At 39.6% G+C, this 27205-nt stretch overlaps 2 protein-coding genes across 6 annotated transcripts; both read left to right on the plus strand.

Annotated features, from left to right (window-relative positions):
- The first annotated feature begins 5172 nt into the window (after nucleotides 1-5172).
- LOC110102907 (pentatricopeptide repeat-containing protein At4g20740) lies at nucleotides 5173-17222 on the plus strand. 5 transcript variants are annotated; one of them, XR_003703016.1, is made up of 4 exons: nucleotides 5173-7472; nucleotides 8409-8662; nucleotides 15594-15717; nucleotides 16851-17214. XR_003703016.1 is itself a non-coding variant. In XM_028700652.1 (2 exons), exon 1 carries the CDS (start codon nucleotides 5268-5270, stop codon nucleotides 7458-7460), a length of 2193 nt encoding a protein of 730 aa, XP_028556485.1. In that variant the 5' UTR covers nucleotides 5173-5267; the 3' UTR covers nucleotides 7461-7472; nucleotides 9386-10044. The 5 variants fall into 5 exon arrangements, 1 of the variants encoding a protein (XP_028556485.1); XR_003703015.1 differs by having other exon boundaries at nucleotides 15594-17222; XR_003703018.1 differs by having other exon boundaries at nucleotides 8409-8505; nucleotides 15594-17222.
- A 6500-nt stretch (nucleotides 17223-23722) lies between these two features.
- LOC110102917 (ubiquitin-conjugating enzyme E2 20-like) lies at nucleotides 23723-25304 on the plus strand. Its single transcript, XM_020831432.2, has 6 exons — nucleotides 23723-23967; nucleotides 24378-24405; nucleotides 24493-24720; nucleotides 24814-24877; nucleotides 25031-25090; nucleotides 25190-25304. The coding sequence occupies exons 1-6, from the start codon at nucleotides 23825-23827 to the stop codon at nucleotides 25228-25230; spliced, it is 564 nt and encodes a 187-aa protein (XP_020687091.1). The 5' UTR covers nucleotides 23723-23824; the 3' UTR covers nucleotides 25231-25304.
- The last annotated feature ends 1901 nt before the right edge of the window (nucleotides 25305-27205 follow it).

The following is a 27205-nucleotide window of genomic DNA, read 5'->3' on the forward strand; positions in this document are numbered from 1 at the left end:
TAATCTAAAATAACTCTTTCTAATCTTATCTATTATTGGAGCTATTTTAACCTTTTTCACTTGGATATTCATTTAGCATTTAGTTCCTAACTATAAATTCACTCATCCACCTAAGAATCAATATCTTTACAACACTTAATTTTATGTTTTTTTTTTTTTCATGACTAATAATTATAAATTGATAATATTTCTGTGAGTATTATTTTATTGGCATTTGTAGAATTCAATACTTAAATAAAAATGTTTAGCTTAAATAAAATATTTTACATCCGATAAATAAATTTAAAAAATATTTTATTCATAGTGAAGAAATGAAATATATATATTTTTAAATAGATAAAATACTATGTATAAAATTAATTATAATAATGATCATTAATTGGGTTAAATTTCACAATAGTTATTTGACTCTTTGTATGTAGTTATTTTAGGCCTAGAGTATAATATAATGTAATCATTTTAATTCAAGAGTATAATATTGCTCCAATTTAGTCTTTTGATTGAAAAATTCAAGGGATTAAATTAAAATCAATTTTATATCACAATTATAATATGAATAATTATTTTAGATTAATTTTGTTGAGTTTAGAGACTAAGGCTTTGTTTGGGACATCTTTTTCATTGCTTTTTAAAATGATTTTTGAGTATAAAAATTTTTAACTAAAACAATATTTTAGAAAACATTAAGAAAGTTGGGATGACTTTCTTACTGCTTTTTCAAGCAGTTTGCTAGTACAAAAATTAATTTTTTTTGCTAGTACAAAAATTAATTTTTTTCTACTAGAAAAAAATTAATTTTTGTACTAACAAGTTCTTGAAGAAGCGGTAAGAAAGCTGTCTCAAATGAAATTTAAGATTTTATTTGAGACAGCTTTTGTATTGCTCATAATTAGCTTTTTAATATGAAAATAGTTTGAATTGAAAATTTTGGTATTATAATGCTACTTTAAAAAACGAAAAAAAAAAAAAAAAGCTGTACTAAATGAAGAATAAATTAAGGCAAAATCAGACATCAATATTTTGTTTGTTACAACTTTCTTAATGCTTTTTTTAAAACTATTTTTTAGTGTAAAATTTTTATAAGAACAAGCTATTTTATAAAGGAGTATGTCCCATAGTAAATAGACCATAGTAAATAGACCATAAAAGAATAATCTGATGATTATTTTAAGATTTTTTATCATTAATTTCTGACAAAACTATGAGTGAGATTACAGGAGGGCGAAAACATCGCAGGAAATGCCGCCAGCACCTCGCCCACCCGGCGCCGTTGCTGCTGTCCGGAAGCCTTACTTCTACTACGGCCACCGTCGTCCTTCCCAAAACCGCCCCGTAGTCTTTGGTGGTCTTTTCACAAACCGCAAAACCCTACCCTTCTCCGCAGCCGACCGCCCATCTAAGCCACGCTCCCACCCCACTATCGACTTCCGTAACTGGGACCCCGACCTCTCATCTCCTTCTTCATCCTCCTCCCTTCCATCCCTCCCTGACTCCGATCGACGCCTCTCCCCTCTTGCTCGCTTCATTTGCGACTCTTTCCGTCGCCACCACCGGTGGTGCCCCGCGGTCCTGACTGAACTTAACAAACTCCGCCGCGTCACCCCCGATCTTGTCGCCGAGGTACTGAAGTCGCGCCCTCTCCTTCCTCCTTCCCTCTCCACTCGATTCTTTACAACAACAAAATCAAATTTGTATCCATTACGTGGGATTAACTAAATGAATCATTTTTCTCCATTGACTCTTATTAAGAGTCAAATTTTCATTTAAATCTAATAAACAATGGTTATTTCCAATGCTTTCTAACTAAGATTTTGTTTGGGACGATTTTTTAAATGCTTCTTAAAACAACTTTATTGTATTAGAAAGTTGCTTTAAGAAGCATTAAGAAAGCCGTCCCAAACAAAGTCCAAGTCTATTTAAGCGTATCTCTACTTTTCTTAATATAGACGGGATTTAATATAGCAATTCTTCTAATTGGGTCATAAGAAAGTTGAAGTTTTATGTGATCAAATAATTTAAGACGAGTCTTTTTAATCTCATCTATTAATGGAGCTATTTTAACCTTTTTCACATAATAAACTCATTTTGTATTCAGTCTTTAAGTGTAAATCCACTCATCCACTTAAGTATCATTATCTTTGCAACACTTAACTTAATTTTGTGTTTCTTTCTTAATGACTAATAATTATAAATTGATAATATTTCTGTGAGTATTACTTTATTGGCATTTGTAGAATTCAATAATTAAATAAAAATGTTTAGCTTGAATAAAATATTTAACATCCGATAAATAAATTTTTAAAAAATATGTTATTCATAGTGAAGAAATGTAATATTTTTTTAAATTGATAAATTACTATGCATAACATTAATTATTATGAGTATCATTAATTGGATTAAATGTCAAAATAGTTCTTTGACTATTTGTATGCGGTCATTTAAGTTTTAGAGTATAACATGATATACAGAGCCCTGCATTGAGTACCCATACCCACACCCACCCATGTACCCACCCATACCCATGGCCTTAAGGGTGGGTACTCAACATAAGGGGATAAATAAATTTGCATTGAAAATCATCGTATATCTTATATTAGTGCAATCATCATTACGTAATGTGCAACACTTAACCACGCTGTGACTACGATAAATTCTGATATGCTTCTTAAAAGTTTACAATCATAGCAAAAGGGAAACAAGCCTCAAGGCCATCAATATGTGGCAAACTGCATTAAAAAAGCATGGAATGTGGGTGGGAATAGGTAGGTATGGCATCCTGAAAGTCACCATGGGTGGGTGTGGATGGGTGAAGCCCGTCCGAGTAAAGCATGGGTATCCAACCAGGACCCCATGTAGGGCTTTGATGATATAGTCATTTTAGTTTAAAAAAAAAATAGTCATTTTATAATATTGCTCCAATTTAAACTTTGGAAGGAAAATTTTGAGAAATTAAATTAAAATCAATTTTATATCACAATTATAATATTTGATACGTCGTCAAAAAATTGTCTTAAACGAGCACGAATCTCGATGCAAAATCAAGTTGGAAACTTCAAAAATTAATTCGGAGACCATCCGAACTCCGATTTCAGCAGACTTATAGTCGAACTGAGCGTCTCGGAATTACGAACCCAACGACACCAAATTTGACTAAATCCGAGCCCAAATGCGTCCAAATCAAGGACCCAAGTGTTGTTGGAGGGTTCAAACCACAATTTGAATTACCAAACGGTTTCCAAACATAACAAGCTTATATCGAATCGAGCGGCTCGACGAGACGAATCCAACGAACCCAAGATCGCCAAATTCCGACATCATTAAGGTCTTCAAATGTCTAAAGAACAGTGCATGATCAAGAGATTCAACATCGGCCGTTCATCCGACCATTTCCCATTTACCCTTGATCTATCACCTATTTACGGGCGATGTCACCCCAAATATCTATAAATAGAGCTACCTCTTCTATTGAAAAGAGAACCCCCTGAGCTTAAGGAAAAAAGAAAGAGATCGAAGATCGCTCTTGCTTCCTAGCCCCCTTGACCACCGCTGGAGTTTTGCCGGACCACCGCTTGACGCTGTTCCTTCGCCGGACCACCACTTAAGGCCCTCACCTTTGCCGGACCACCACCTGAGGCCCGGACTTCGCCGGGCCACCACTTGAGGCCCTCAACTCCGCCGGGCCACCGCCTGACGTCGTTGCTCCACCACTTGAGGCCCTCACCTCCGCCGGGCCACCGCCTGACGCCGTTGCTCCACCACATGAGGCCCTCACCTCCGCCGGATCACTACCTGACGTCGTTGCACCACCAGACCACCACTTGAGGCCATCACCTCCGCCGGACCACCGCCTGACGCCGTTGCTCCGCCGGAACACCACTTAAGGCTCAAACTTCCGCTAAGCCGTCACTTGAGGCCTTGTGCTCCACCAGGACACCACTTGAGTCCGGACTTCTGTCGGACCACCACCTAAGGCCCGGAGTTTTGTCGGACACCCGCTTGAGGCCCTGTACTCCACCAGAATATCACATGAGGCCCGGACTTCCACCGGACCGCTACATTAGGCCTTGAGATCCACCAGGCCACCACGCGATGCTCAGAGTTATCCCAAAACACTGCAACCTCTATCACAACGGTCTTTCAGACCCGGTCTCCTGCTAGCTACGGTCTTCCAGACTCCTATCTCCTGCCGACTACGGTCTTTCAGACCTTCGTTGCCTACTATGGTCCTTCTGACCTCCATCACCAGATAATGGTCTTCCAAACCCCGGTCTCTTGCCGACTACGGTCCTTCTGACTTCCGTCGCCTACTATGGTACTTCCGACCTCTATCAATAGACAACGGTATTCTGATTCCAGCCTCCTGCTGACTACGGTCCTTCTGATTTCTGTCTCTTGCCGATAATTGCCCTTCCAACCAAATAAACATGTCTATGTTGATTATTGTAACTCTCACCATGTAATACGCTCTATATGATGTACATTTGTAACATCAGGCCAAGGTCTTCTCTCTAAGAAGGACCTCATTTGTAATCGACTGTAAATACTAGTGGATTCATTCAAATTAGGTCAGGGCCCAGTGGTTCCCCCCCCCTTCCTTTTAAGGGTTTCCACGTAAAAACTATGGTGTCTCTTATAAATGCTACACGCTCTCTCACTTATCTGACTGTGTGCTGGATCTTCGTACAATTCCAAGACGTTAAACTATAAATTTCTCTACCGCCGCGAATACTCCATAACGCAACAATATTAATAATTATTTTATATTAATTTTGTAGAGTAGAGACCAAGGCTCAGTTTGAGTCGACTTTCTTACAGCTTCTTAAAACATCTTTTTAGTATAAGAAAATTAATTTTTTATAAAAAAACTGTTTTAAGAAACAGTAAAAGCCGTCCCAAATGAAGCCTAAGATTTTATTTGGGACATTCTTTTTATTTTTCTGAATTAGTTTTTCAGTATACAATTTTTTGAATTGAAATTTTTTTTATTATAGTGTTACTTCAAAAAAATAATAAAAAAATTATTCAAAATGGAGCATAATTTGAGGCAACATCAGATATTAATATTTTGTGTGACAACTTTCTTAAATTTTTTTTAAAACTATTTTTTAATATGAAATTTTTATACTAACAAGAGATTTTATAAAGAAGTATGAAAATTATGAGTCCATAGAAGAATAATCTGATGATTGTTTTGAGATTTTTTTATCATTAATTTCTGACAAAACTATGAGTGAGATTACAGGAGTAGGGCGAAAACATCGCAGGAAATGCCGCCAGCGCCTCGCCCACCCGGCGCCGTTGCTGCTGTCCGGAAGCCTTACTTCTACTACGGCCACCGTCGTCCTTCCCAAAACCGCCCCGTAGTCTTTGGCGGTCTTTTCACAAACCGCAAAACCCTACCCTTCTCCGCAGCCGACCGCCGATCTAAGCCACGCTCCCACCCCACTATCGACTTCCGTAACTGGGACCCCGACCTCTCATCTCCTTCTTCATCCTCCTCCCTTCCATCCCTCCCTGACTCCGATCGACGCCTCTCCCCTCTTGCTCGCTTCATTTGCGACTCTTTCCGTCGCCACCACCGGTGGTGCCCCGCGGTCCTGACTGAACTTAACAAACTCCGCCGCGTCACCCCCGATCTTGTCGCCGAGGTACTGAAGTCGCGCCCTCTCCTTCCTCCTTCCCTCTCCACTCGATTCTTTAACTGGGCCGGTCGCCAGAAGGGTTTCTCCCACACCTTTGCTTCTTATAATGCCCTCGCGTATACCCTCTCGGCTGCTGGACTCTTTCGCGCCGCCGATCAGGTCCCTGAGCTCATGCTCGCGCAGGGAAAACCCCCATCCGAGAAGCAGCTCGAGATACTTGTCCGATTCCACGCCGATGCGCGCCGCCCGCTCCGGTTGTTTCATATGTACCGCAAGATGAGAACCAGGTTTGGTGTTTCCCCTCGACGTACTTTTCTTTATAATCGCATTATCGATGCACTGGTTAGCTGCGGCCGGTTGGATTTGGCTCTTGAGGTCTACGATGACCTCCGCTCTGATGATGGGCTCAAGGAGGACGCCGTTACTTTTACTATAATATGTAAGGGTTTCTGCCGTGCTGGCCGGATTGATGAGCTTGTTGATATGATTGGTCGGATGCGCAGTGAGGTCTGCCGGCCGGATGTGTTCGCGTACACAGCGATGGTTAAAATTTTGATTTCCGAGGGCAATGTGGATGGTGGGCTTAGGGTTTGGGATGAGATGGTGAAAGATGGGGTTGAGGCTGATGTGATGGCATATTCAACTTTGATTGCTGGGCTTTGTAAGGCGGGGAGAATGCAGAGGGGGAAGGAGTTGTTTAAGGAGATGAAGAAGAAGGGGTTTTTGATTGAACGCGCAGTGTATGGTGCATTGGTGGAGGGGTTTGTTGATGGAGGGCAGGCGGAATCTGGGGCTCAAATTTTGAAAGAGATGGTGGATGATGGGTATCGTGCAGATTTGGGGATATATGATTTGTTGATTAAGGGTTACTGTGCTGATGGGAAGGTTGATAAGGCGTTAAAGAGTTTCCAAATTGTAATTATGGAAGGGATTGAGCCGGAGTTTTCAACGGTGTTGCCCTTATTGATTACTTATGCAGATGGACATCAGATGGATATGTTCTACCAGTTGGTTGATCGTATCAGTGAATTGGGTTTGCCTATTATTGATCATTTGTCAAGCTTCTTCACTGCATATTTGGTGAAGGGAGGGAGGGAAATGAAGGCTCTGAAGTTGTTTGAGGTGCTGAAAAGTAAAGGCTATTGCAGTGTTGCAATCTACAATATCCTTATTGATGCACTTCACAAGGTTAAGGAGGTGAAGAAGGCATTGGTATTGTTTGAAGAATTAAATGATACAGAACACCTGAAACCAGATTCATGCACATATAGCCTTGTAATTACTTGTATTGCAGAGGATGGAGATGCTAGAGAGGCGTGCTCATATTTCAATAGGATGAAGGAAAATTCTTGGACTCCTAGCGTTGCTGCATATAACTCCCTTGTGAGAGGACTTTGCATGATGGGGGAAATCAATGCAGCTATGACCTTGGTTAAGGATTGCTTGGGGAATGTAACTAGTGGGCCTATGGAGTTCAAGTACTCTTTAAGAGTTCTAGATGCTTGTCGCTCAGGCAAACCAGAGAAAGTAATTGAGGTTTTAAATGAGATGGTGGAAGAAGGTTACCCTCTGGAGGATATTATATACTGCACTGTCATTCATGGTTTCTGCAAATATGCTAGCTCAGGGGAAGCAAGAAAGGTGCTTGAGTTCATGAAAAAAAGTAAGAGGCTTACTGAGGCTAATTTCATCATTTATGAGGAAATGCTCAATGAACATTTGAAGAAGGAGACTGCTGGATTAGTTATCTCTGGGTTAAAGTTTTTTGGTTTGGAGAAAAAATTGAAGTGGACTACTAGCTTGGATGATATATCCTAAGGCTTCTGTCAGGTATATTCTTCACTGATAAAGATACGACCTTTCAAATGTGTCGATTAGATTTTTTCATGTATAACTTTTTGACCAAAACCAAGAGCTGTAAACAAGCCTATAATACATAATGGAGAAGAAATTGACAATGGTGAAATTACTGAAGTAAGAAAAAATAACCGAGCCTTATGTCAATATATGGAGATAATTTATCTATGAGGTAGCAGCAATTGTGATGCCTTGAAGGAATTAGACATCCAACTATGACACTCATAAAAAAAAAACTATAACACTCATAGCACTATAGGATCGAAAACTCGAAGGGAGAAATTTTGCTCAAAGCCAAAACTTTTCAATTGTATGCTGTAAAATACCTATTTATAAACTTCTCATGACTAAGGCTAGCTGATAAAGTCGTCATAGGATTAGTTTCAATTTAATTTTTAATTAATTAAATTGAATAAACAGATATTCCAAATTAATTTTAAATCCTTTGTGAAATTAATTTTAAATTAATTAAACTGAATAAAAAAAAAACCTTCTCAATCTTTTCTGAAATTAATTTGAACTAAATTAAGATTAAAACTTTGTCAACTAATTTAAAATTAAGGAATGAAATGAAACTTCTATCGGCCAATACAACCCTTTTTAGCCATCATCATTGGCATACTTAAATAGAAAATTAAAATAAGCCAAATATTGGGAATTAAAAAGAAAATTAATAACTGTACATAAAATAATGCTTGATGCAATGTTTCTTACATAAATAAACATAAATTTTCCATCACAACTTTTGCTGATGCTAGTGTTGCCGCTGCTTTGTAGCTTTACGATGCTCCTCTTTTCATTGCACAATTCCTCCCTGTATGCCTCTTTTCATGTTGCTTATTTTTCTTCATGAAATTGCTTTGAAATGCATATTTGCCAATTTTTTAAAATTCTGGATTCAACTTGCAGGAAATTCTTGACATGCAGATTCCCATTGGAATATACATTTCTGTAGTAAATTTTCTTGGACAAAACTCTGAAGACAAGAATTGGGTCTATCTGTTCAGTAAGGCCCTCAACTTGGATTACTCAGTCCGCAATGCGGCTTTCGCCGATGCAAATCTTTTACCTTGAGCAACAAGCAAAATTCTCCCAAAGTCCCATCCGGCATTCTAATAGGAAACACTTGTAGATCTCAAGTTCCTATCAATCTTCGGAAAACAGTAAGATTTCTCCAAAAAATCCACACAAAACCACAAAACAGTAGATAATTTGTATTATTTGATGAAAGGGAAACGGAAAATACCAAGATTCAATTGATCCTCTATTCGAAAGGAGGATCTTTCCCTCCCAAATCTCTAGATGCCGCTAGAGCCCAAAGAAACTAAGAGATCTAAAATTTCAGCCAAATTCAAGATGCCCTAACCTAAGGAAAACAAACTATTTAATGCATAGTTGCATACAATCCAAAAGGAAATCCCTACATTCAAATTTCCCTTCTAACTTCCTCAAAAATCCTTCCTAAACTGCTCTCCCGGCTTGGGCGGGCGATCGGCGTGTACAGGAGACACGAAACACTTCCACCTCTATTACACCAGTCTAACACATTCGCCTTGTCCGGTACACATTTGTATATCTATGTGGTTAATCAAGACACATTTTGGTCCTCAGCTGTTGGAGAATTTGTATAAACAGCCAGGACAGAGGTTCCAGAATTTTACAGATAGGAACTTTATCGACGGGAAGGAATGGATGTGGAGAGTCCGGCTACAACAAAAAAAACATTATTCTAAGATTTTTTTTTAATGTTAATCTTGCCTTCCATAACGTAGCAAAGTAGATAGTACTATTTCAGTGAAGTTTCAGGTTAAGTTTTTGCTGAGAATTAGATTCTTCTACATATATACAAATCATAAGATTTATTTATGTTGCTTTGATGGTTTTAGGGTCCCTGGGAGGAAAAAATATTTTGTGCAGATACCGAATGCTGTTCGGAGCCCAATGAAAATGCGCCATGTCACCAACTGCTCGGTATCAGATGACGTGGCTGTACTTGATTCGCCTCTGGATGTTAAGCTGTGTCCGGTATCCGGGGAGAGAACTTCGTGAAGACAGTCTACAGGTTGCTCGAGTATGGCATCAGGAGACATTGAAATGGTGTTTTTAATGTAGTTTTGGGACAAATTATGCTATGGAATCAGAGTTGAATCCTGTATTGATGGAGTAGTGGATGGGGCAATTTCCTGGAACATTATAAATGCAGTAATGACAATAAAGATAGAAGCTGCGCTTCAGTTTGACAGATGGAATTATAAGTATCTGGGGCGACATTATCAAGTGATTATATATTGAGATTTTAGTTGAAGGGAGAACATAGTGGAAGATTACTGGTACCACTAAAATTCGTCAATTTTGTAGTATTTTATAACAGTTCTTAAATGACGGACTAAAATACTCTTTAGATATGATGTAGGGGCTATTTGGTTGTCTGAAAAAAGATTGCAGTGTGAAAGCAATCATTTGAGATTGTTTGGATGAGTGTGAAAGCAATCATTTGGAGTTGTTTGAATGATTGTAAAAGAAGTGCGTGAGATTAATTTTTTTATTTGCTTTGAAGGAAAATGAATGCAATGTAAGATGAAAAAGTTGTGGCCGGCGTTGGTCTGGCGGGTGGATGATGGCTGTCGAGGATGGCAGTGGCTTGCGGTGGACGGCAATGGCTTGTGGTGGCGGTAAATTTGCAATGTATTTGAAAATCATCCAAATCTGAAGAATTCTAAATATAGTGGATTTAAACTACAAAGTGAATTCTTTTTTCTTCAAAATTTTACTATATATTCATTTTTACTTCAAACTAAACACAAATATTTTCAAAACCTTTGCATTTGAAATATTTTATATCCCTTTTCCAGCAAATCAAAATCACCTTAAGCCATTGCTAAAATTAATTGATTTTTTTATTTACTGTTGTATTAACTGCCACTGAAAAGGTCCCTATTAGTAGTGATAATAACTGTTGCTTTCTTCGTCCTATTTTCCCCTCCTCGCATTGTGCCCTAGCTTGCCTCTAATCCCGTTGCATTTTTCGTGAAGTCATCCTACCACTTGCTACCGCCGACGCCGCAATGCTCACCGTCACAGTGCTCGTCGTCGTTGTGCTGATTACTGCCGTGCAGACCATCACACATCTATCAAGCCCGTTCCAGCCGTCGATCGCTTCACATTTTTTGAATTAATTTTTTCGAGGTATGAATATTTTAATCTCCAACTCGTATAGTATCTTCAGTCGTCGAGCACTTGATTATGCAACGAGCGAAACTCGATAAGCTTGACTCACGAGCTCACTAATGAGTTGAGCTTGTGTAGGCTCGTGAATCGGCTTAACTCGTTTGCACTCCTATGGATTTGTTTTATTGAAATTGTGAAGGTAAGCTATGTAGCCTTTATAGGCATCACAACTAGTTGCAAGACTAAGGAGCTGGTAGAGATATTTTAAAATTGAGATGTGGTAATTTATGTGAGCGTGGTATCTTCGGCAGAGAGAGGAGAGCGAAACAGAGAGAAAAGAATGAAAAATTATATTAACTGGAATAAAAATCATACATGCGAGTACAGGGCTTTAAATAGAAACCGATAGGTACAGGTGAACTAATAGACCTTCGCTCATAGCCTCCCTCAAATTAATCATTCTTGTTCCTGAATGGTTAATTTGCTGCGAAGCATGTTAAAGCGAGTAGGATGAAAAGCCTTAGTAAAAATATCAGTCGTTTGTTCTGTGGAGGGTAAATGTACAAGTTGTATGTCACCCGAGAGAAGTTGTTGCTGGATAAACTGATAGTCTATCTCTATATGTTTGGTGCGAGCGTGGAAGACGGGGTTTTTAGCAATCGCTATGGCAGAGGTGTTGTCGCAGTAGATGTTGGTCGGAAGCGGTTGAGGATGTCCGAATTCTGTTAGTAATCTTCGGAGCCATATAACATCTGAGATGGCAGCGGAGAGAGCATGATATTCTGCCTCGGTGGAGGATTTGGCGACAGTAACTTGTTTCTTTACCGTCCAAGCCACAAGGGTGGTGCCCAAGAAGGTGCAATATCCTGAGATGGACTTTCGATCTGCGGTATCCGATGCCCAGTCGGCGTCGGTGAAGGTCCGGAGAATAAGATCACCTATTGTGATCGGTAAACCATAGGACAGTGTGCCAGTGATGTAGCGAAGAATGCGCTTGAGAGCTTGAAAGTCCGCATTTGTGGGATGATGCATATGTTGACAAATCTGGTTGGTGGCGAATGCTATGTCAGGATGTGTGATCGTAAGATATTGCAAAGACCCAGCTAGGCGGCGATAGAGGGTTGGATCGGAGAAGGCCGAGGTGTCGGAAGGAGGATTTTTGGTTTTGACCGAGATTGGTGTTGAGGCGGGCTTCATACCAGAGAAGCCAGCATCGTGTAACATCTTCTCTGCATAGTGCTTTTGGCTGAGAAAGAGTCCAGTTGGTTTGCGGTTTACTTGGATGCCTAGGAATAAGTCAACTTCACCAAGTTGTTTAAGAGCAAAGTTGGAACGGAGAGTGACCAGAAGTGATTGAATGCTGGGGTTGTCATTTCCTATGACAAGAAGATCATCGACGTAAATGAGAATGAAAATTTGGATATTGTTTTGGCTATATAAAAGGAGAGAAGGGTCAGAACGACTGAACCTGAATCCGTGTGATTGAAGGAATTGTGTTAACTTGCATACCATTGCCGAGGCGCTTGTTTGAGGTCGTATAGTGATTTTTGAAGTTTGCAAACGTGATCGGGAAGATTGACGTCGACAAAGCCAGGGGGCTGCCTCATGTAGATGTTGTCTTGAAGGTCGCCGTGGAGAAAGGCATTGGCGACGTCAAGTTGAAGAATCTTCCAATTCCGATGTAAAGCAATAGTGATAAGAATGCGAATCGTGACCATCTTTGCAACGAGATTAAAAGTCTCATTGTAGTTTACTCCATGCTGTTGATTATATCCCAAGGCGACTAGACGAGCCTTGTAGCGATCGAGTTGGCCATCTGAGAGAAATTTGGTCTTGTAAGTCCATTTGCAGCCGAGGATGGGCACACCGGGAGGAGGGGGAACGAGTGTCCACGTGCTCTGTTTCGTGAGAGCAGTGAATTCTTCTTCCATTGCTTTCTGCCAGTGGGGCTGCTTCTTGGCTTGATTGTAAGAGACTGGTGTATTAGTTGGTGAGGTGTTGCTGATGAGAGACAGGATAGCTTTTGGTTTGGAGATGCGTGATTTGAGACGAGTCTGCATGGGATGACAGGGTTGGCGCGGTTCAGGGATCAGCGGCAGAGTGGTACTGACGGAATTCTGAGATGGTGAAGAGATGACCGGTTCTGAGCAATGTAGAGGGTGTGTGCTTATAGAAGGCTGGGGAGCATTTTTAGGAGGTGGCGGTGGTGCCATATGAGTGCTGATAGTTGTAGGTGTGAGAAGCAGGGGCGGGATGGGAAGGTTGTTAGATGTGGTAGGATTGGTAGGCTGAGGATTTGCTGTGCGGTAAGGAAATATATGTTCGTTAAACGTGACGTGCCGAGATATGTAAACCTTGTGGGTAACCGGATTATAACATTGTAGCCTTTGTGAATTGAGGAGTAACCAACGAATATGCATTCGGCGGATCGCGGTGTCAATTTGTTAGGCGCATACGGTTTTAGCCAGGGAAAACATTGACAGCCAAAAGTTCGAAGAAAATGGTAGTCTAGTGTGCGGCCATGAAGGCGTTGAAACGGGGAGCTCATGCCAAGGGTCTTGGTTGGAAGACGATTAATTAAATAATTCACCGTGGAAAGGGCATCAGTCCAGAAAGTGAGCGGCATGTTTGCTGCATGAAGGAGAGCCCGAGTGGAGTCAAGGAGATGCCTGTGTTTGCGTTCAGACACACCATTCTGTTCGGGTGTGTGAGGACAGCTACGCTGATGGTGAATGCCGTGAGTGGTGAGAAATGTAGTGAAATCAGTGCTAGTGTACTCACCGCCGCCATCAGAGCGTAAAGTTTTTGGTCTCGTATGGAAGTGTGTTTTGATGAGTTTGTATAGTATTTTGAATTTTGAAAAAGTTTCGTGTTTTGCTTGCATTAAATAAATCCACGTGAACCGAGTGTAATCGTCTATAAAAAGAACATAGTAGCGAGCCCCTTCGGGAGACGGAGTAGGGGAAGGCCCCCAAACGTCGGAGTGAATTAACTCAAACGGAGCATGAGAAAGCAAATCATGTCTATTAAATGGAATTTCGTGACTCTTGGTCACACTGCAAGAAATACAAGAATTAAGAGAAGATACATTGTGAATATCAGAAATATGACTAGCTACGGCCGTAAGAACTTGGCGGTGCAGATGTCGAAGACTAGCGTGCCAAAGGTTGGCGGTGTTGGTGTTGACGTGAAGAGCCTTGTGCTGGTTGATCTGCGGAGTGTAAATCCGGTAGAGCCCATTATGGAGAGGTCCACGTAGAAGCGGACGACGATCCTGCGTATCCTTGATAACAAAGCCATTAGCGTTGAATTTAATAGAAACATGATTTTCCAGTGTGAGTTTAGAAACAGATAAAAGACTGTGAGATAGAGAGGGCACATGCAAGATTTTGCGAAGGTGAAGCTTACGAGGGGTGTCGGGGAGCGGTAGGATGCCTTGACCTGTGTTGTGGATCGGTATGGATGACCCATTTGCAATCAAGACATTGTCTTGACCGGGATAGGGATGCGGATGTTGAAGATTATGAATGTCGGGCGTGAGGTGGGAAGAAGCCCCTGTGTCCAAGATCCAGCTCGGCGAGGGTGGAGATTGAGATTGTGCGAGGAAGGCTTTCGGAGGTTTAGAATCAGTGGGAGCATACTTGAAGTTACACCTATGCCAGCAGTTGAGGGCTATGTGTCCAAACTTCCCGCAGATTTGGCACATTGGACGAGTGTTGTTCGGGAATTGTGGATCGGACGCCTGAGGAGCCGGAAAAGATTGGTTCGGTTGATTCTTGAATCTTGGCGGGCGTTTCTGAGAACGGCCTCGTTGGCCGTTGTATGAATTTGTGTAGAGAGCAGTAGATGTAGCTGTTGTGATAGTTTCTTTGGCAAGTTCTCGATGGACATTTATTTCTTCGCTGCATAGAAGAGAATAGAGGTTATCTAAATCAAGTGGAACCGGGTATGTGCGTATTGCAGCTTTGAATGAATTGTAGGTGGAAGGTAGGCCATTGAGGATATGTAGTATGATATCCTCGGGATCCACTCGAGCGCCGGAGGCAGCGATGTTGTCCACGATCGATTTTACTTGCTGAAGATATTGTTGCATTGAGGATTCCTTCATCTGGATGTGATGAAGTTCGTTCTTGAGTTGTATAACTCGAGAACGACAAGTCGGGTTGAGCCGGCGCTCAAGAACCTGCCAGGCATCATGAGCGGTTTGCGAGGTGATCACGTAGGGTAGAATGGAAGGTGAGATGGTGGAAAACATGACGAAGAGTAGATTATTATCTACAAGATGCCATTTGCGGGAATCTGGCGAGGTGTCGTCGGAAGGAGTAGCGCTGCCAGTCAAGTGGCCGGCGTAACCGTTGGCTTGGAATTGCTGGAGAACTTGTATGCGCCAGATGGAGTAATTCTCTGTAGTGAGAGCATGAGGAAGAAGATTCTTGATATTTGATATCAAGAATTTGAGCTGCACCGGAATGACAAGATCGGCGACGGGAGGGTGATCTGTGTGAAGGGAGGAGGCGGGAGGGTGAGAATCGGTTGATTCTTGATCAGTCATGAGTGGCTCTGATACCATGTGAGCGTGGTATCTTCGGCAGAGAGATGAGAGCGAAACAGAGAGAAAAGAATGAAAAATTATATTAACTGAATGCTATTATTGTTTTCTAAAAAGAGCTTATTTTGTATTAAAAATTATTTAAAAAAACAGTAAAAAAGCCGTTATTTTTTCTAATGTTTTGACTGAGCTTCAATGTTTTATTGTATCTGATTATTCTTATAATTTATTTTTTCCTATTTCTTATGATAATTGATAAAAATGCAGCTTTAGTTGTCTTTCTCTACCAGGAATTTTCTGTTTGTTTAGTATTTTTTTCTGTCGTACTGCTGAAGTTTGAGCATCTGATTGCTTTTCATTTACGTTATGCTTGGAAGTGGCACAGCAGAAGTTTCTTCTTTTATCTCTTTGGAAGGCAAAACTCTTTGAGTTCTCTCAGCCATGTTGAGGTGGTCAGAGAAGAGAAGAATGCAAGTTGAAAAGTACACGGTTAACCTGATGGTGAGAAATTGACTAAACTAATTGTTATGCATGAAATCTAGTTGTGTTGATCTATCGGATTGTTCTGTTGCCTCGGACTTCAAGTTTCTTGTGCTTGCTGGGGGTTATCCCCTGCTCGAAATTTTTTTTTTTCGTACAACTCTCTGGCATTATGTACCTGAGTGCCCTGACGTTATTTTCCCGAGCGCCCCAGCGTCGAACGACAAAGAGCATAGCGCCACAACACTTTAGATTCGAAGCCGCAACGCTGCGAGTTTGAGTGTCGCAGTGTCATCAAATAGAGACTGCCCTAAACTGGCACCGCAGAGTTGCGAGACAGACCAGACAAATTTCTTTCTCATTTTTTCTCAAAGGTTGCATCCCTTGATAGTTATAACTGGTGAGAGATCTATATTTTTTTCTCTAAATTTTCATAGTGGATTTCTTGATGTGGTGTGACTTCGTGTTTTTTTCCCCTATTTTAAGTGTTTTCATGTTAAATCCTTGTCATTTACTTTCCGTTGTTTTTAATTTCTTGCTTGTTTTGCTATTGTGGTGTTTACTCATCCCCAACACTAATCATATAATGAAGAAATTACTAATTATTATTTAACTAGTTCCTGCAACTATGGGAATCCGGCTAGGCTGAAATTGCAGCTGGGCAATTCGGTTTGAGCTGTAAAAGTGCATTTGGGTTGCTCGATAGCCTCTTTTTGTGGATTTTGTTTTGTATTAATGGGTTATTTGGTTGAAAGTAAAATGAGTGTAATGCAAAATGAATGCAGATATTTTAACTTTTTAGATGTTTGCTTTGACACAAACGTATTCTAAAATCACTTGGTTAAGTAAAAATACTCCATTCAAGAGAAAAAGAAATTCGCGAGCGCGGGCAAGAGAAAAAAGTCCATTTCACGATAGCATTTCTTTCTCAATTGTCACGAGAACCATCGTGGTTTCTTCTCCATTGTTGCAGAAACCATCGTCGTTTCTTCCTCCAAGTTGAGAGCTTCGATCAGATAGCTTTTGAGCTTCTCTATTTCGTCGTGGCTATTAGACTTTTGTTGCTTCGCATCATGTAGAGTTTTGTTCGAGCCACTTCATGGGCTCCTTGCTATTTTGACTTCTCCCCTTTGACGACGTTTCCTTCCTGTCAGATCGGAAGTCACCGAAGCAACTATAGGAGCTCGCTCATTGTGAAGGAATTTGTCTTTCCCCCTTTTGCGTGCTTCTTTAGCCAAATCCTGTCAATCCGAGAAATTTCAGGATTTTTAGGGATTTACGGCCCAAAGGGGAGACAGAGGATTTATCATGTCGTTGGGTTTAGCGGGTGCTCAAATCTCGTTATTTCCTTAAGATTTTTTGTTAATTATGTAGAACGAAGAATCCCAGGAAGAGAAGCAGCTACTGCTCCCTTTCTCTCTGAGCAATTAAGCTTTTAGACTTGGTTACGTTGCTTTCGTAAAGGCTATGTCCGGATGCCAGCAAATTATGTGTTTGTGTGGTAAGAAATGAAGTTTACATTATCTGTGATTAGAAAATAGATGTTAGTGTTTATGTGTTTTTGTTTATTTGTTGAAGCTTGGTCAGTAAGTTAGCTTGTGCTTTATTTCGATGTGCTTAAGTTGTTCGATGAGTTCTTAGTGTGTAAAGATGTATGTTCTTGGATGGGTATTGCTTAGTTGTTTATGATACCGTGTCTTTGACTAGATTGTGGATGTGTGGATTCCATTTTTTTCTCCTTTCATCTAGCTTAGATCAGCTTAGATCATGTTCCTGAGCTATAGAAATTATCAAATTGTTCGTTATTTTCAACTACAGTGATTTTACTTTACTCTGTATGCACCCAATCAAACAGATTAAGTAGTTGTCACCTGTATTCACATTACAGACAATCAAACAGCTTTAAAATATTTACTTTAGTTGTTTGTATTGCTGTCTTTGGAAAGTTCTTCCTTAGTTCTTACCCACTTTTCGTATTTATATTATGTATAATGTTGCGCTCTAATTTTTCTTTTTAATGGAAACTTTTAACGATTAGGTTGACACCCCTAACTTTGATAAAAAATAATAATATTGATAAAATAATTTTCATATTTAAAATTTGATCATTACCTTTTAATCATGCCACCACCACCATCGACCACCACTAGCCCTCGCTAGTCTCCCACCGCTCATAGTCGCTGTCTTTTTTGCTGCTTTAAATTTTTTTATAATAAAAAGATGTTTTCTGTCATAATATTAAAAAGTTATTTTCTCTAAAACAACTTCATAAATCAATAAAAAAGAGTTTCACAGTAAAGTCTAAGATGCATTATAAAAATAAAAAAAACAAGAAAATTGAAGGGGCACATCCTGCTTTTTTATTTTTTTTATTTTTTATTTTATTTTTAACTTCTTGCTTATTTCTGTATATTGCCTATGGATATGTTAGCTATTGATATTAGCAATTGTCCATCAAATAGTAATCACTTGGACGAATGAAATTGAAAATCAAAGAAATAACTCAATAAGTAATTTTATAAGATAAAAAAAAGGCGATCGAAATTGAGTTTATTAGAGATGAAAATAATCCTCTTGATTGGTTTGAAAATGTTAGTGCAAAGTATCAATGGATAATCATATATATCTTTGATGCCCTCAATAATAAACAAGTTGAGTGTTATGTTGATGATTTAATAATAGCAATAAAGCTCAGGAAGGTCATCTCTTTGCTTTGAGAATTGGGTTTGTATTACAGCATAATACTTTGTATTTAAGTTGACATGCCACTTGGCATTAGATGATTGGTGTTATGTCATTACTGTATCTATATATAGACCATAGCTTGTACTTGTAGAACAACATAATAATAATACTTTCTTTATTCTTTTACTCTGGTCTTCTTCTTCCTTGGCATTAAGCTCCCGTGGGTTGCCATTCTTCATGGTATCAGAGCAGGCAAGATAGAAATCGCTAATGGAAATCTCCTCCTCCTCCCCGTCCGGCGATCGATCTGGCTTGGCAACATCTGCTGAAGATCCGATCATCTCTTCCACCCTCAAGTTCGTTGTCTCCAACGTCAAGAACATTATTCATACTCACCTCACCGCTGATAACTATCCGCTGTGGAAATCTCAATTCCTAAAAGTCTTCAAGGCAAATGGCTTTGCCAAGTTTCTTGATCCAAGAACTACATCTGACTGCCCCTACGATCAGTGGAAATTCACCGATCAAAATCTCGCAGCGGCACTCTGTTCTACAATCTCGGCATCGATTCTTCCCTATATTGTGAATCTTGAAACCACTGCTGAAATCTGGTTAACACTTGAAAACCGATTTCAATCGACGAATCGATCCAAGGTAATTCAATTAAAGAACGAACTGCATAATGTCACCCTCAAGAATCGCCCAATGATGCAGTATCTTTCGGAAATCAAGTCGATCGTCGACCAAATAGCTGCTGCAGGCTCCTCGGTCGACAATGAAGACATTATTCTATACATCTTAAAGGGGCTTCCTAGTGTATATCAATCCTTCAAAACGTTTACACGCACCAAGTCAAATCCATTAAGTCTGGAGAATCTATATTCTCTTCTTCTTAGTGAAGAGATTCACATTCATACTGATGCCGAACAAGATCTTGGATCCACCGATTCCAAGCTCGCACTCTATTCCTCTCAGGGCGGGGTCGGCGCTCTAGAGGCAAAAATCAGATGTCTAATTCTGACTCTTCTCAGCGAAATCAAGAAGCATCCAATGTCATTTGCCAAATCTGCTTGAAGAAGGGCCACTCCGCGCAGAGTTGTTGGCATCGACAGAATCTTCAATACACGCCAACTCCACCAAACCAGTCTCGATGAGCTCTTCTTGCTGCCTCCGATCAATCTTCGTCCAACTGGTTCCTAGACACAGGCACAACTTCTCATCTCACCAATTCCATGGAAAACCTGTCCATCTCCAACTCCTACAATGGCTCTGACACGGTTACATTCGGTGATGGGCGTTCGGTAAACATAAGTCACTCCGGTGATGGACTGTTACCAACCCCATCTCGTAAGTTGCTCTTATCACATATCTTGCATTCTCCTTATTTTCAATACAATCTTGTTTCTATTTCTCAACTAACTAAAGATAACCATATTTCAATCACATTTGATCAATTTGGCTTTGTTTTCAAGGATCTGAAGACACAAAAGGTTCTTCTTCAAGGACCATGTAGCAACGGTCTTTACTCCGTTCCCAAGCTCGCCCCTCATGCGCTCTCGGCTACTGTCAGCAAGTCTTCCCCGTGGCACAACCGCATGGGTCATCCCAATGATCGGGTCCTCCAGTCCATTTCCGCTGCTAACAGCCATTTACATATAGCTAATACGAAAATCCCCTGTCATGTTTGTAATGAGTCTAAAGCTCATAAACTAGTCTTTCCTATTTCTGCTCATAACTGTTCTTCTATTCTTGAATTACTTCATACTGATGTTTGGGGCCCTGCTCCAGTGTTATCGAATCAAGGCTATCGCTACTATTTGATTTTTGTAGATGATTTCTCGCGTTACACATGGGCTTTTCCGATGCGTCAAAAATCGGAAACTACTAATATTTTTATGCATTTTAAAACACAGATAGAAAATTACACCTCCAAGAAAATCAAAATGCTTCGTTCTGATGGTGGCACCGAATTCGTTAATCACGAGCTCCGTAATTTCCTTCGCACTCACGGGATCACTCACGAGCTCTCATGTCCCTACACTCCTGAACAGAACGGCGTTGCTGAACGCAAGCACCGCCACATCATAGAAACTACTCGCACTCTTCTTTCCACTGCGTCCATGCCATACACGTACTGGCCGGAAGCCGTTCTCACGGCTGTGTATCTTATAAATCTCATGCCTACTCCGACCTCGCAGTATACCACACCCTATGAACTTCTTCATCACAAATCACCGACCTATGACCATCTGCGTGTCTTTGGCTGTGCCTGCTACCCTCTCATACCGTCACACAATAGACACAAACTTCAACCCAAAGCCAATCTCTCCATCTTCTTGGGCTACTCTGACGTGCACAAAGGATACAAGTGTTTTGATCAACTCACAAACAAAATCACCGTGTCTCGTAATGTTCTTTTTCATGAGAACGTTTTTCCCTTTGCCTCCAATACCACACCTCCTATTTCCCATCCAGCTCCTAATACTCCTGCTTTTCTTCTTATACCTACTTCGGCCCCCACTACTTCTCACACCACCACTCTCACCCAACACACGTTACCCGCCTCCAATCCTCCCATTCAGCCAGCCGAATTTGAGTCCAGTACACTACCTACTGATTCACATCCTCCTGCCATGTCCCTCACTATGCCTCCTTCCCATCATATGATCACTCGCACTAAAACGGGGTCTCTAAAACCCGTCAGCCGTCTCAACTTGTCTCACGCTCATACCCTTCACTCTCCGCTGATCACGCCCACTAATTACATTGACGCTTTTAAGATGCCCGAATGGCGTAAGGTAATGGCTGCCGAGTTCTTTGCCTTGCAACGTTAGGGTACCTGGCATTTGGTGCAACCTCCGACCAACGCGTCTGTCATTGGTTGCAAATGGACATATCGGACGAAATTCCATTCCGATGGCACGGTAGCTAAACACAAAGATCGCTTAGTTTCTCTTGGCAATCACAAGAGTTTGGCACCGATTACACGGAAACTTTTAGTCCCGTTGCTAAGTTACTATTCGTATCTTACTTGCTATCGCTCTTTCTTATAATTGGCCTGTGCAACAGCTAGATGTTGCTAATGCATTTCTGCACGGGAATTTGACCGAAACGGTTTATATGCAACAACCAAAAGGCTTCGAGGATCAGTCAAAACCTGACTACGTATGTAAGCTTCACAAAGCTATTTATGGGTTGAAACAAGCTCATCGGCAATGGTATAACACGTTCGCTCAACATCTCCTCTCACTCGGGTTCTCTCAAAGCAATGCGGATCCTTCTCTCTTAATTTTACAAATAAATCTGTTAAAATTTTTCTTCTAATTTACGTCGATGATATTCTTATAGCAGGCAATGACGTTCAAGCTATATCAACCGTTATCCAGAACATGAGCTCCCGGTTTGATATGAAACAGCTCGGCAACGTGAATGACTTTCTTGGCATTCACATTGACACTCTACCCGATTGCTATTTTCTGTCCCAGGAACTCTACGTCTCCTCCATTCTACAACAAGCGCAGATGCTTGACTGCAAAGCTCTTGCCAATCCCACGGTCACCAAGTTTCCTTCCGATTTCGTGCCTGATCCTATTCTCTCCGATCCCTCAACTTATCGACGTCTCACTGGCTCTCTCCAGTACTTAACGCTAACTTGGCCAGATATTGCTTTCAGCGTTAATCAATCATCACAGCATATGCATAACCCTCTTCCTGAGCACGTCTACCTACTGAAACAATTGCTTCGCTATCTCAAAGGTACTATAGACTATGGCATCCCCATTACGAAATCTAAACTTGATCTTTCTTCTTTTTCAGATGCTGATTGGGTCGGTGATCCCCACACTAGGAAATCTACCTCCGGTTTTTGCTCTTTTCTTGGGCAAACGCTCATATCCCGGACTATTAAGAAGCAACATACAGTCGCACGCTCCTCTACAGAATCAAAGTACCGCTCCCTTGCTGCTCTCGTCTCTGACATCATTTGGCTCCGGCGTCTTCTTTCAGAGTTCGGTATCACCCAGCATCAGCCCACGGACATACATTGTGACAATACCTCTGCGATTGCACTCGCGAATAATCCCGTTTTTCACGCCCACACAAAGCATATAGAGATCGATCAAAAATTTGTACGGGATCACATTCAGCATCAACACATTCGTCTACTTCCCATAAACACTCTTGATCAAGTAGCCGATATCTTCACCAAATCTCTCTCTACTCCACGATTTCAACATCTTAGGCTCAAATTGACTGTCATGCAACGACCCATCAATTTGCGGGGCGATATTACAGCATAATACTTTGTATTTAAGTTGACATGCCACTTGGCATTAGATGATTGTTGTTATGTCATTCCTGTATCTATATATAGACCATAGCTTGTACTTGTAGAACAACATAATAGTAATACTTTCTTTATTCTTTTACTCTGTTCTTCTTCTTCCTTGGCATTAAGCTCCCGTGGGTTGCCATTCTTCAGTTTGAATGACTCAATTGCTAAAACTTTTAAGTTTTGTTTGGAAAATCTTTTTACCATAGTTTTTGTTACATTTAAAAATAACTTATGCTAAAAAAAAGTTTTAGAAAACAATAAGAAAACAGACTCAAACGAAGCCTTAGATGAATCCTTAAATAGCTTCATTGCATAGATTAAAAAAAAAGTTAAAATCATTAAATACGTTCATCAAAAGTTTTCATATTTAGCATTGAATTTCTTGTCTTTTGCATGCCATGAAATATACTATTTAAAAAGAAATTTGAAATGAAAACAAGATTTTATGAAATTAATGTTATTTTTTTTTCAATTGGAATTCATTATTTTTGATATATATAAAATTACTATAAAAGTAAACATTATGATTATATATTAAAAACAATGAAAAAATATTGGCAGGACTTGATTTAATCACAATAGATTTTAAATTTGATGAATTTATTTTGAAATAAATATAATATAAATTATTTATGTATTTCACTCTTTAGCTGTGATATACAGTTTTTTTAAATAATTTTAATTAAAAAAATTTTTACTTAAAAATTATTTTAAAAAATTAATAAAAAAACTGTTTCAATAAAACTTTAATTGGAAATTTCAATAATCAAAATTTCTAACGTGAACAACCAGCTAGCTAGCCGTTGCGAGATGGGAAAGAATTTTGACGTGATTCACCAACGGTCAAAAAATATTTTCAAATCTTCTCTCCTCCAACGGTCATCGCTTTTCCTTGCTTTCCTCGCCGGTCACTAAATAGACTTTAAAAAAACCCCACCCTTCTCACAGCCCCATCTCTCTCTCGCTCTCTCTCTTCTCCTCTGCACTGCTAATTCGGAGGAGAAAGAAACTGGTCCTTGAACGCTTCCCTTATTCTTTTTCGTTTCAGAAACCTTGCTCTCTGTTTGCAATCAGAACTATCTCAGCTCTCAAACTAGTAGTAAAGCCAATATGACGAGAAGAGAGGGCCACGATGCGCATGATAACATCCCAGGAGGCGCTGCCGTTGCTCCTCCGCCACCATTCCTGGGCGCCGCCGCTAAGCAGCCTCAGCCGATGGCTAAGGGAACTGAAGGACAGTCTGTTCTGAAGAGGTCCTCATCTCATACTTCTCTCTACTCAAGCATTTAATCTTTCTTTTACTCCCTCGAGACCTTTTTCTCTGTTTCTCAAGAATCGTTAGGTTTTTGCTTCCAATAAAATATTCATTTGATTGGAATTTCTTTTTTTCTTCCTTTTTAATTTTTTTTTTATTTCTCCTCCGTCAAGAAGACCTCGCAATTCAGAATTTCAAATTCGATCTCACTCAAAAGGAAAAAGTTAGAACATACAAAAGGGGAAAGACTTTTGATTTTTAACCTCCAATGCTTTGTTTATCTGCTTGATTTCTTTCTCTATTTTTTTTTCTTTCCTGCTCGTTCATGAGTAATTTTCCCTCGATAAAGAAATCCAAGAATTTTTTTTTTATTAACTTATGTGTATGTCTTCTTTTGTCAACAAACAGGTTGCAATCCGAACTTATGGCTCTAATGGTAAGAAGACAGGAAATTCCGCATCAATGGTTTATTTTTTCTTTAATATTCTTTCTTCATCGCTTAAAAATAATTTAATTCATCCAGATGCGTGGAGATCCTGGGATATCTGCATTTCCTGAGGGAGATAACATCCTTTGCTGGAAAGGAACTATCAGTGGAGGAAAAGATACAGTTTATGAAGGAATGATTTACAAACTCTCCCTTTCCTTTTCTACTGATTACCCTTTTAAGCCTCCGAAGGTTAAGTTTGAGAATCCATGTTTCCATCCAAATGTGGATCTCTCTGGCAACATTTGCTTGGATATTCTTCAGGTTCTTTTACACCAAAATTTCTCTTTAATTTCAATATTTGATCTTTCTCTATGTTGGGAGATCTGATATCTGATATGTTACTGGCTTCTACAGGATAAATGGTCATCGGCATATGATGTTAGAACAATACTGCTCTCAATTCAGAGTCTCTTGGGAGGTAAGAAAGCATGGCCGAGTTCTTAAAATTTTACAAACTACCTTCGTAACTGGTGCTAACTGTATTCAGAACATCAATAATTTCCTGTAGATTTTGATTCTTTTGTATAAGTGGCGTTCACTGTATGTTTTTTTTAATCTTGTTTTGTTTCAGAGCCTAACAATGACTCACCTCTCAACACCCAAGCTGCTGCACTTTGGGCAAATCAAGAAGGTGTTCAACGCTCTTCTATTTCTTAAGCATTAATAGAGATAAATAACGAATTATTAAGCTGAATTTGTTATTAATACTCTTCCTTTCCTTATGTTGCAGAGTTCAAAAAAATGGTGGAGAAGCTCTACAAACCTGCTTAATTTTCTTTGGCCATCACTCTTTTGTGTCTTTGACTGCTCTGCAGACTGCAAAACTGCTTCATGGTTTATGTGCCGTCAGATTTTTTTTTTTTTCCAATGTTATGAGATCAACATTTGTTTTGCAAATCTATATAGGCTTATGATATTTTAAATGAAATTTCAATTGCAGTACTGATAATAATAGAATAATTTTTCTTAAGTCTTAACTGAGCTGAATGAAATTGCTTATGCTCAAAATAAATTTGATTCAACTCGAGCTCCAAAATAAAATATACCAAACTTTAAAATCAATTAGATAGGACTGATAGTAATGACCAAAATTTGAAACTCAGCATACTTTTTCTCTATTGGCTTGCTCAAAATAAATTTGATTTAGCTCATAATCTTTCTCAAGAATGTCTTAAAATCAATTCATGTATGATCACAAATATATGGTACATGTGTATGCACACACCCAAATAAACACATTTCCAAATAAAAACACATTTAGCTCATGACAAACAATTTTTTATGATACTACTAATTTAGTGAAATCTCAAAACTTTTAAGTCAAGAGTTTCTATTTCTCTATAATCTTTATTCTTTCTCTTGTAGACTGTGCGAATAAAGTTTTGGTATTCATGAATTATTTTTGGTAAATGAAATTTTTTTTTTCATTCAACTGTATAGCACTGTCGATCAGGTAGACTGGAGACAGAGTTGAGTATCGCGGTGTTGCGAGTCGAGCTGGACAATTTTCTTTCTTATTTTTCAAGAAGAGTTGTGTCCCTTGATGGTTTTTGTATTTTTTTATCTTTGTTTGTTTATGAGAGAACAACACAAGAGAATAAATACAAGAAGAGAGCGAGAGAGAAGAGATATATATACTATAGGGAAAGGCCTCATTTGCAATCAATGACAAAAATTAGTGAAATCATTTCAATTGGCTTTAGATATCATAAACTCATAACATTATGCCTAAGCATGAAGCAAGTCGTGGTGGAGACGAGGTGCAATTGCACACGCTAAATCTGCCAAGTTCAAGAAAACTCTATTGTGTCAGAATAAAAGAAATTTTGAACTTGTTAGAACAATCATGAACTACCCAAGTCCTTAATGAACTTGCTAATATCATAGGGAAGTTGGAAGAATACATGAATTCCGAGGATAATCAAAAAACATTCGCCCAAGATAAGAAACTAGTCATCCATATTCACTCAAGCAAGTTTTTGTTTTCTTTCAATGAAGTTGATGACTTTAATCAATAAGTTAATTGGTGGCCTCATTGATTGACGACTTATGTCAAGTTAGTCAATGATTATTTTAATAAAACTAAGTAGCACACTACATGTATCTAATTGAAAACAACCATTTAGCATTGTTATGTATTTTTCTTATTTTTGTAGATTAATATGTAGCCTTTCACGTAACGGTAAACTTTTAGTATGTGCGGAGACTGGACGACGAGAACCGTCTAGATTTGCTTCCCTTTAGTTGCCGGGTGAAATTCTGATGGTGATCGACGAGAAGTCTCTTCCTTCTCTTCCTTGCTTCCTTCTCTTCTCTTCTTCCTTTAGCCTTCTTCTCTCCCCCCACCCTCCTTTGGGGGTCCCTTTCTATGAGAAATGAGAGGTCTATTTATAATTTTTTGAGAGTGACATGACGAGTAAATAGGAGGAAGATCAGGGATAAATCGGGAGTTGTTTGAATGGACGGCTGATGTAGAATCCCTTGATCATGGGCTGTTAATCGAACATTTGAAGGCCCTAATGATATCAGAATTTGACGACCTTGAGCTCGTTGGATTTGTCTCATCGAGCAGCTCAATTTGACTATAAGCATACCATGTTTGAAAACCGATTGATAATCCAAATTATGGTTTGAACCTTCCAAATGTGCTTTGGGTCTTTGATTTAGACTCATTTGAGCTCAGATTGAGTCAAATTTGGTGTCGTTGGGTTTGTATTTCTGAGAGGTTCAGTTCGATTGTAAGTTT

The sequence above is a fragment of the Dendrobium catenatum genome, unplaced genomic scaffold, assembly GCF_001605985.2.
Source record: "Dendrobium catenatum unplaced genomic scaffold, ASM160598v2 fragScaff_scaffold_1567, whole genome shotgun sequence".
Taxonomy (NCBI): Eukaryota; Viridiplantae; Streptophyta; class Magnoliopsida; order Asparagales; family Orchidaceae; genus Dendrobium; species Dendrobium catenatum.

Bases quoted from the DNA above. Each gene is read 5' to 3' on its own strand.
- LOC110102907 (XM_028700652.1), top strand. From the start codon at position 5,268: ATGCCGCCAGCGCCTCGCCCACCCGGCGCCGTTGCTGCTGTCCGGAAG.
- LOC110102917 (XM_020831432.2), top strand. From the start codon at position 23,825: ATGACGAGAAGAGAGGGCCACGATGCGCATGATAACATCCCAGGAGGC. The intron at 24,406-24,492 runs GTAAGAAGACAG...TAATTCATCCAG, and splicing joins CCGAACTTATGGCTCTAATG to ATGCGTGGAGATCCTGGGAT. The intron at 24,721-24,813 runs GTTCTTTTACAC...TGGCTTCTACAG, and splicing joins TTTGCTTGGATATTCTTCAG to GATAAATGGTCATCGGCATA.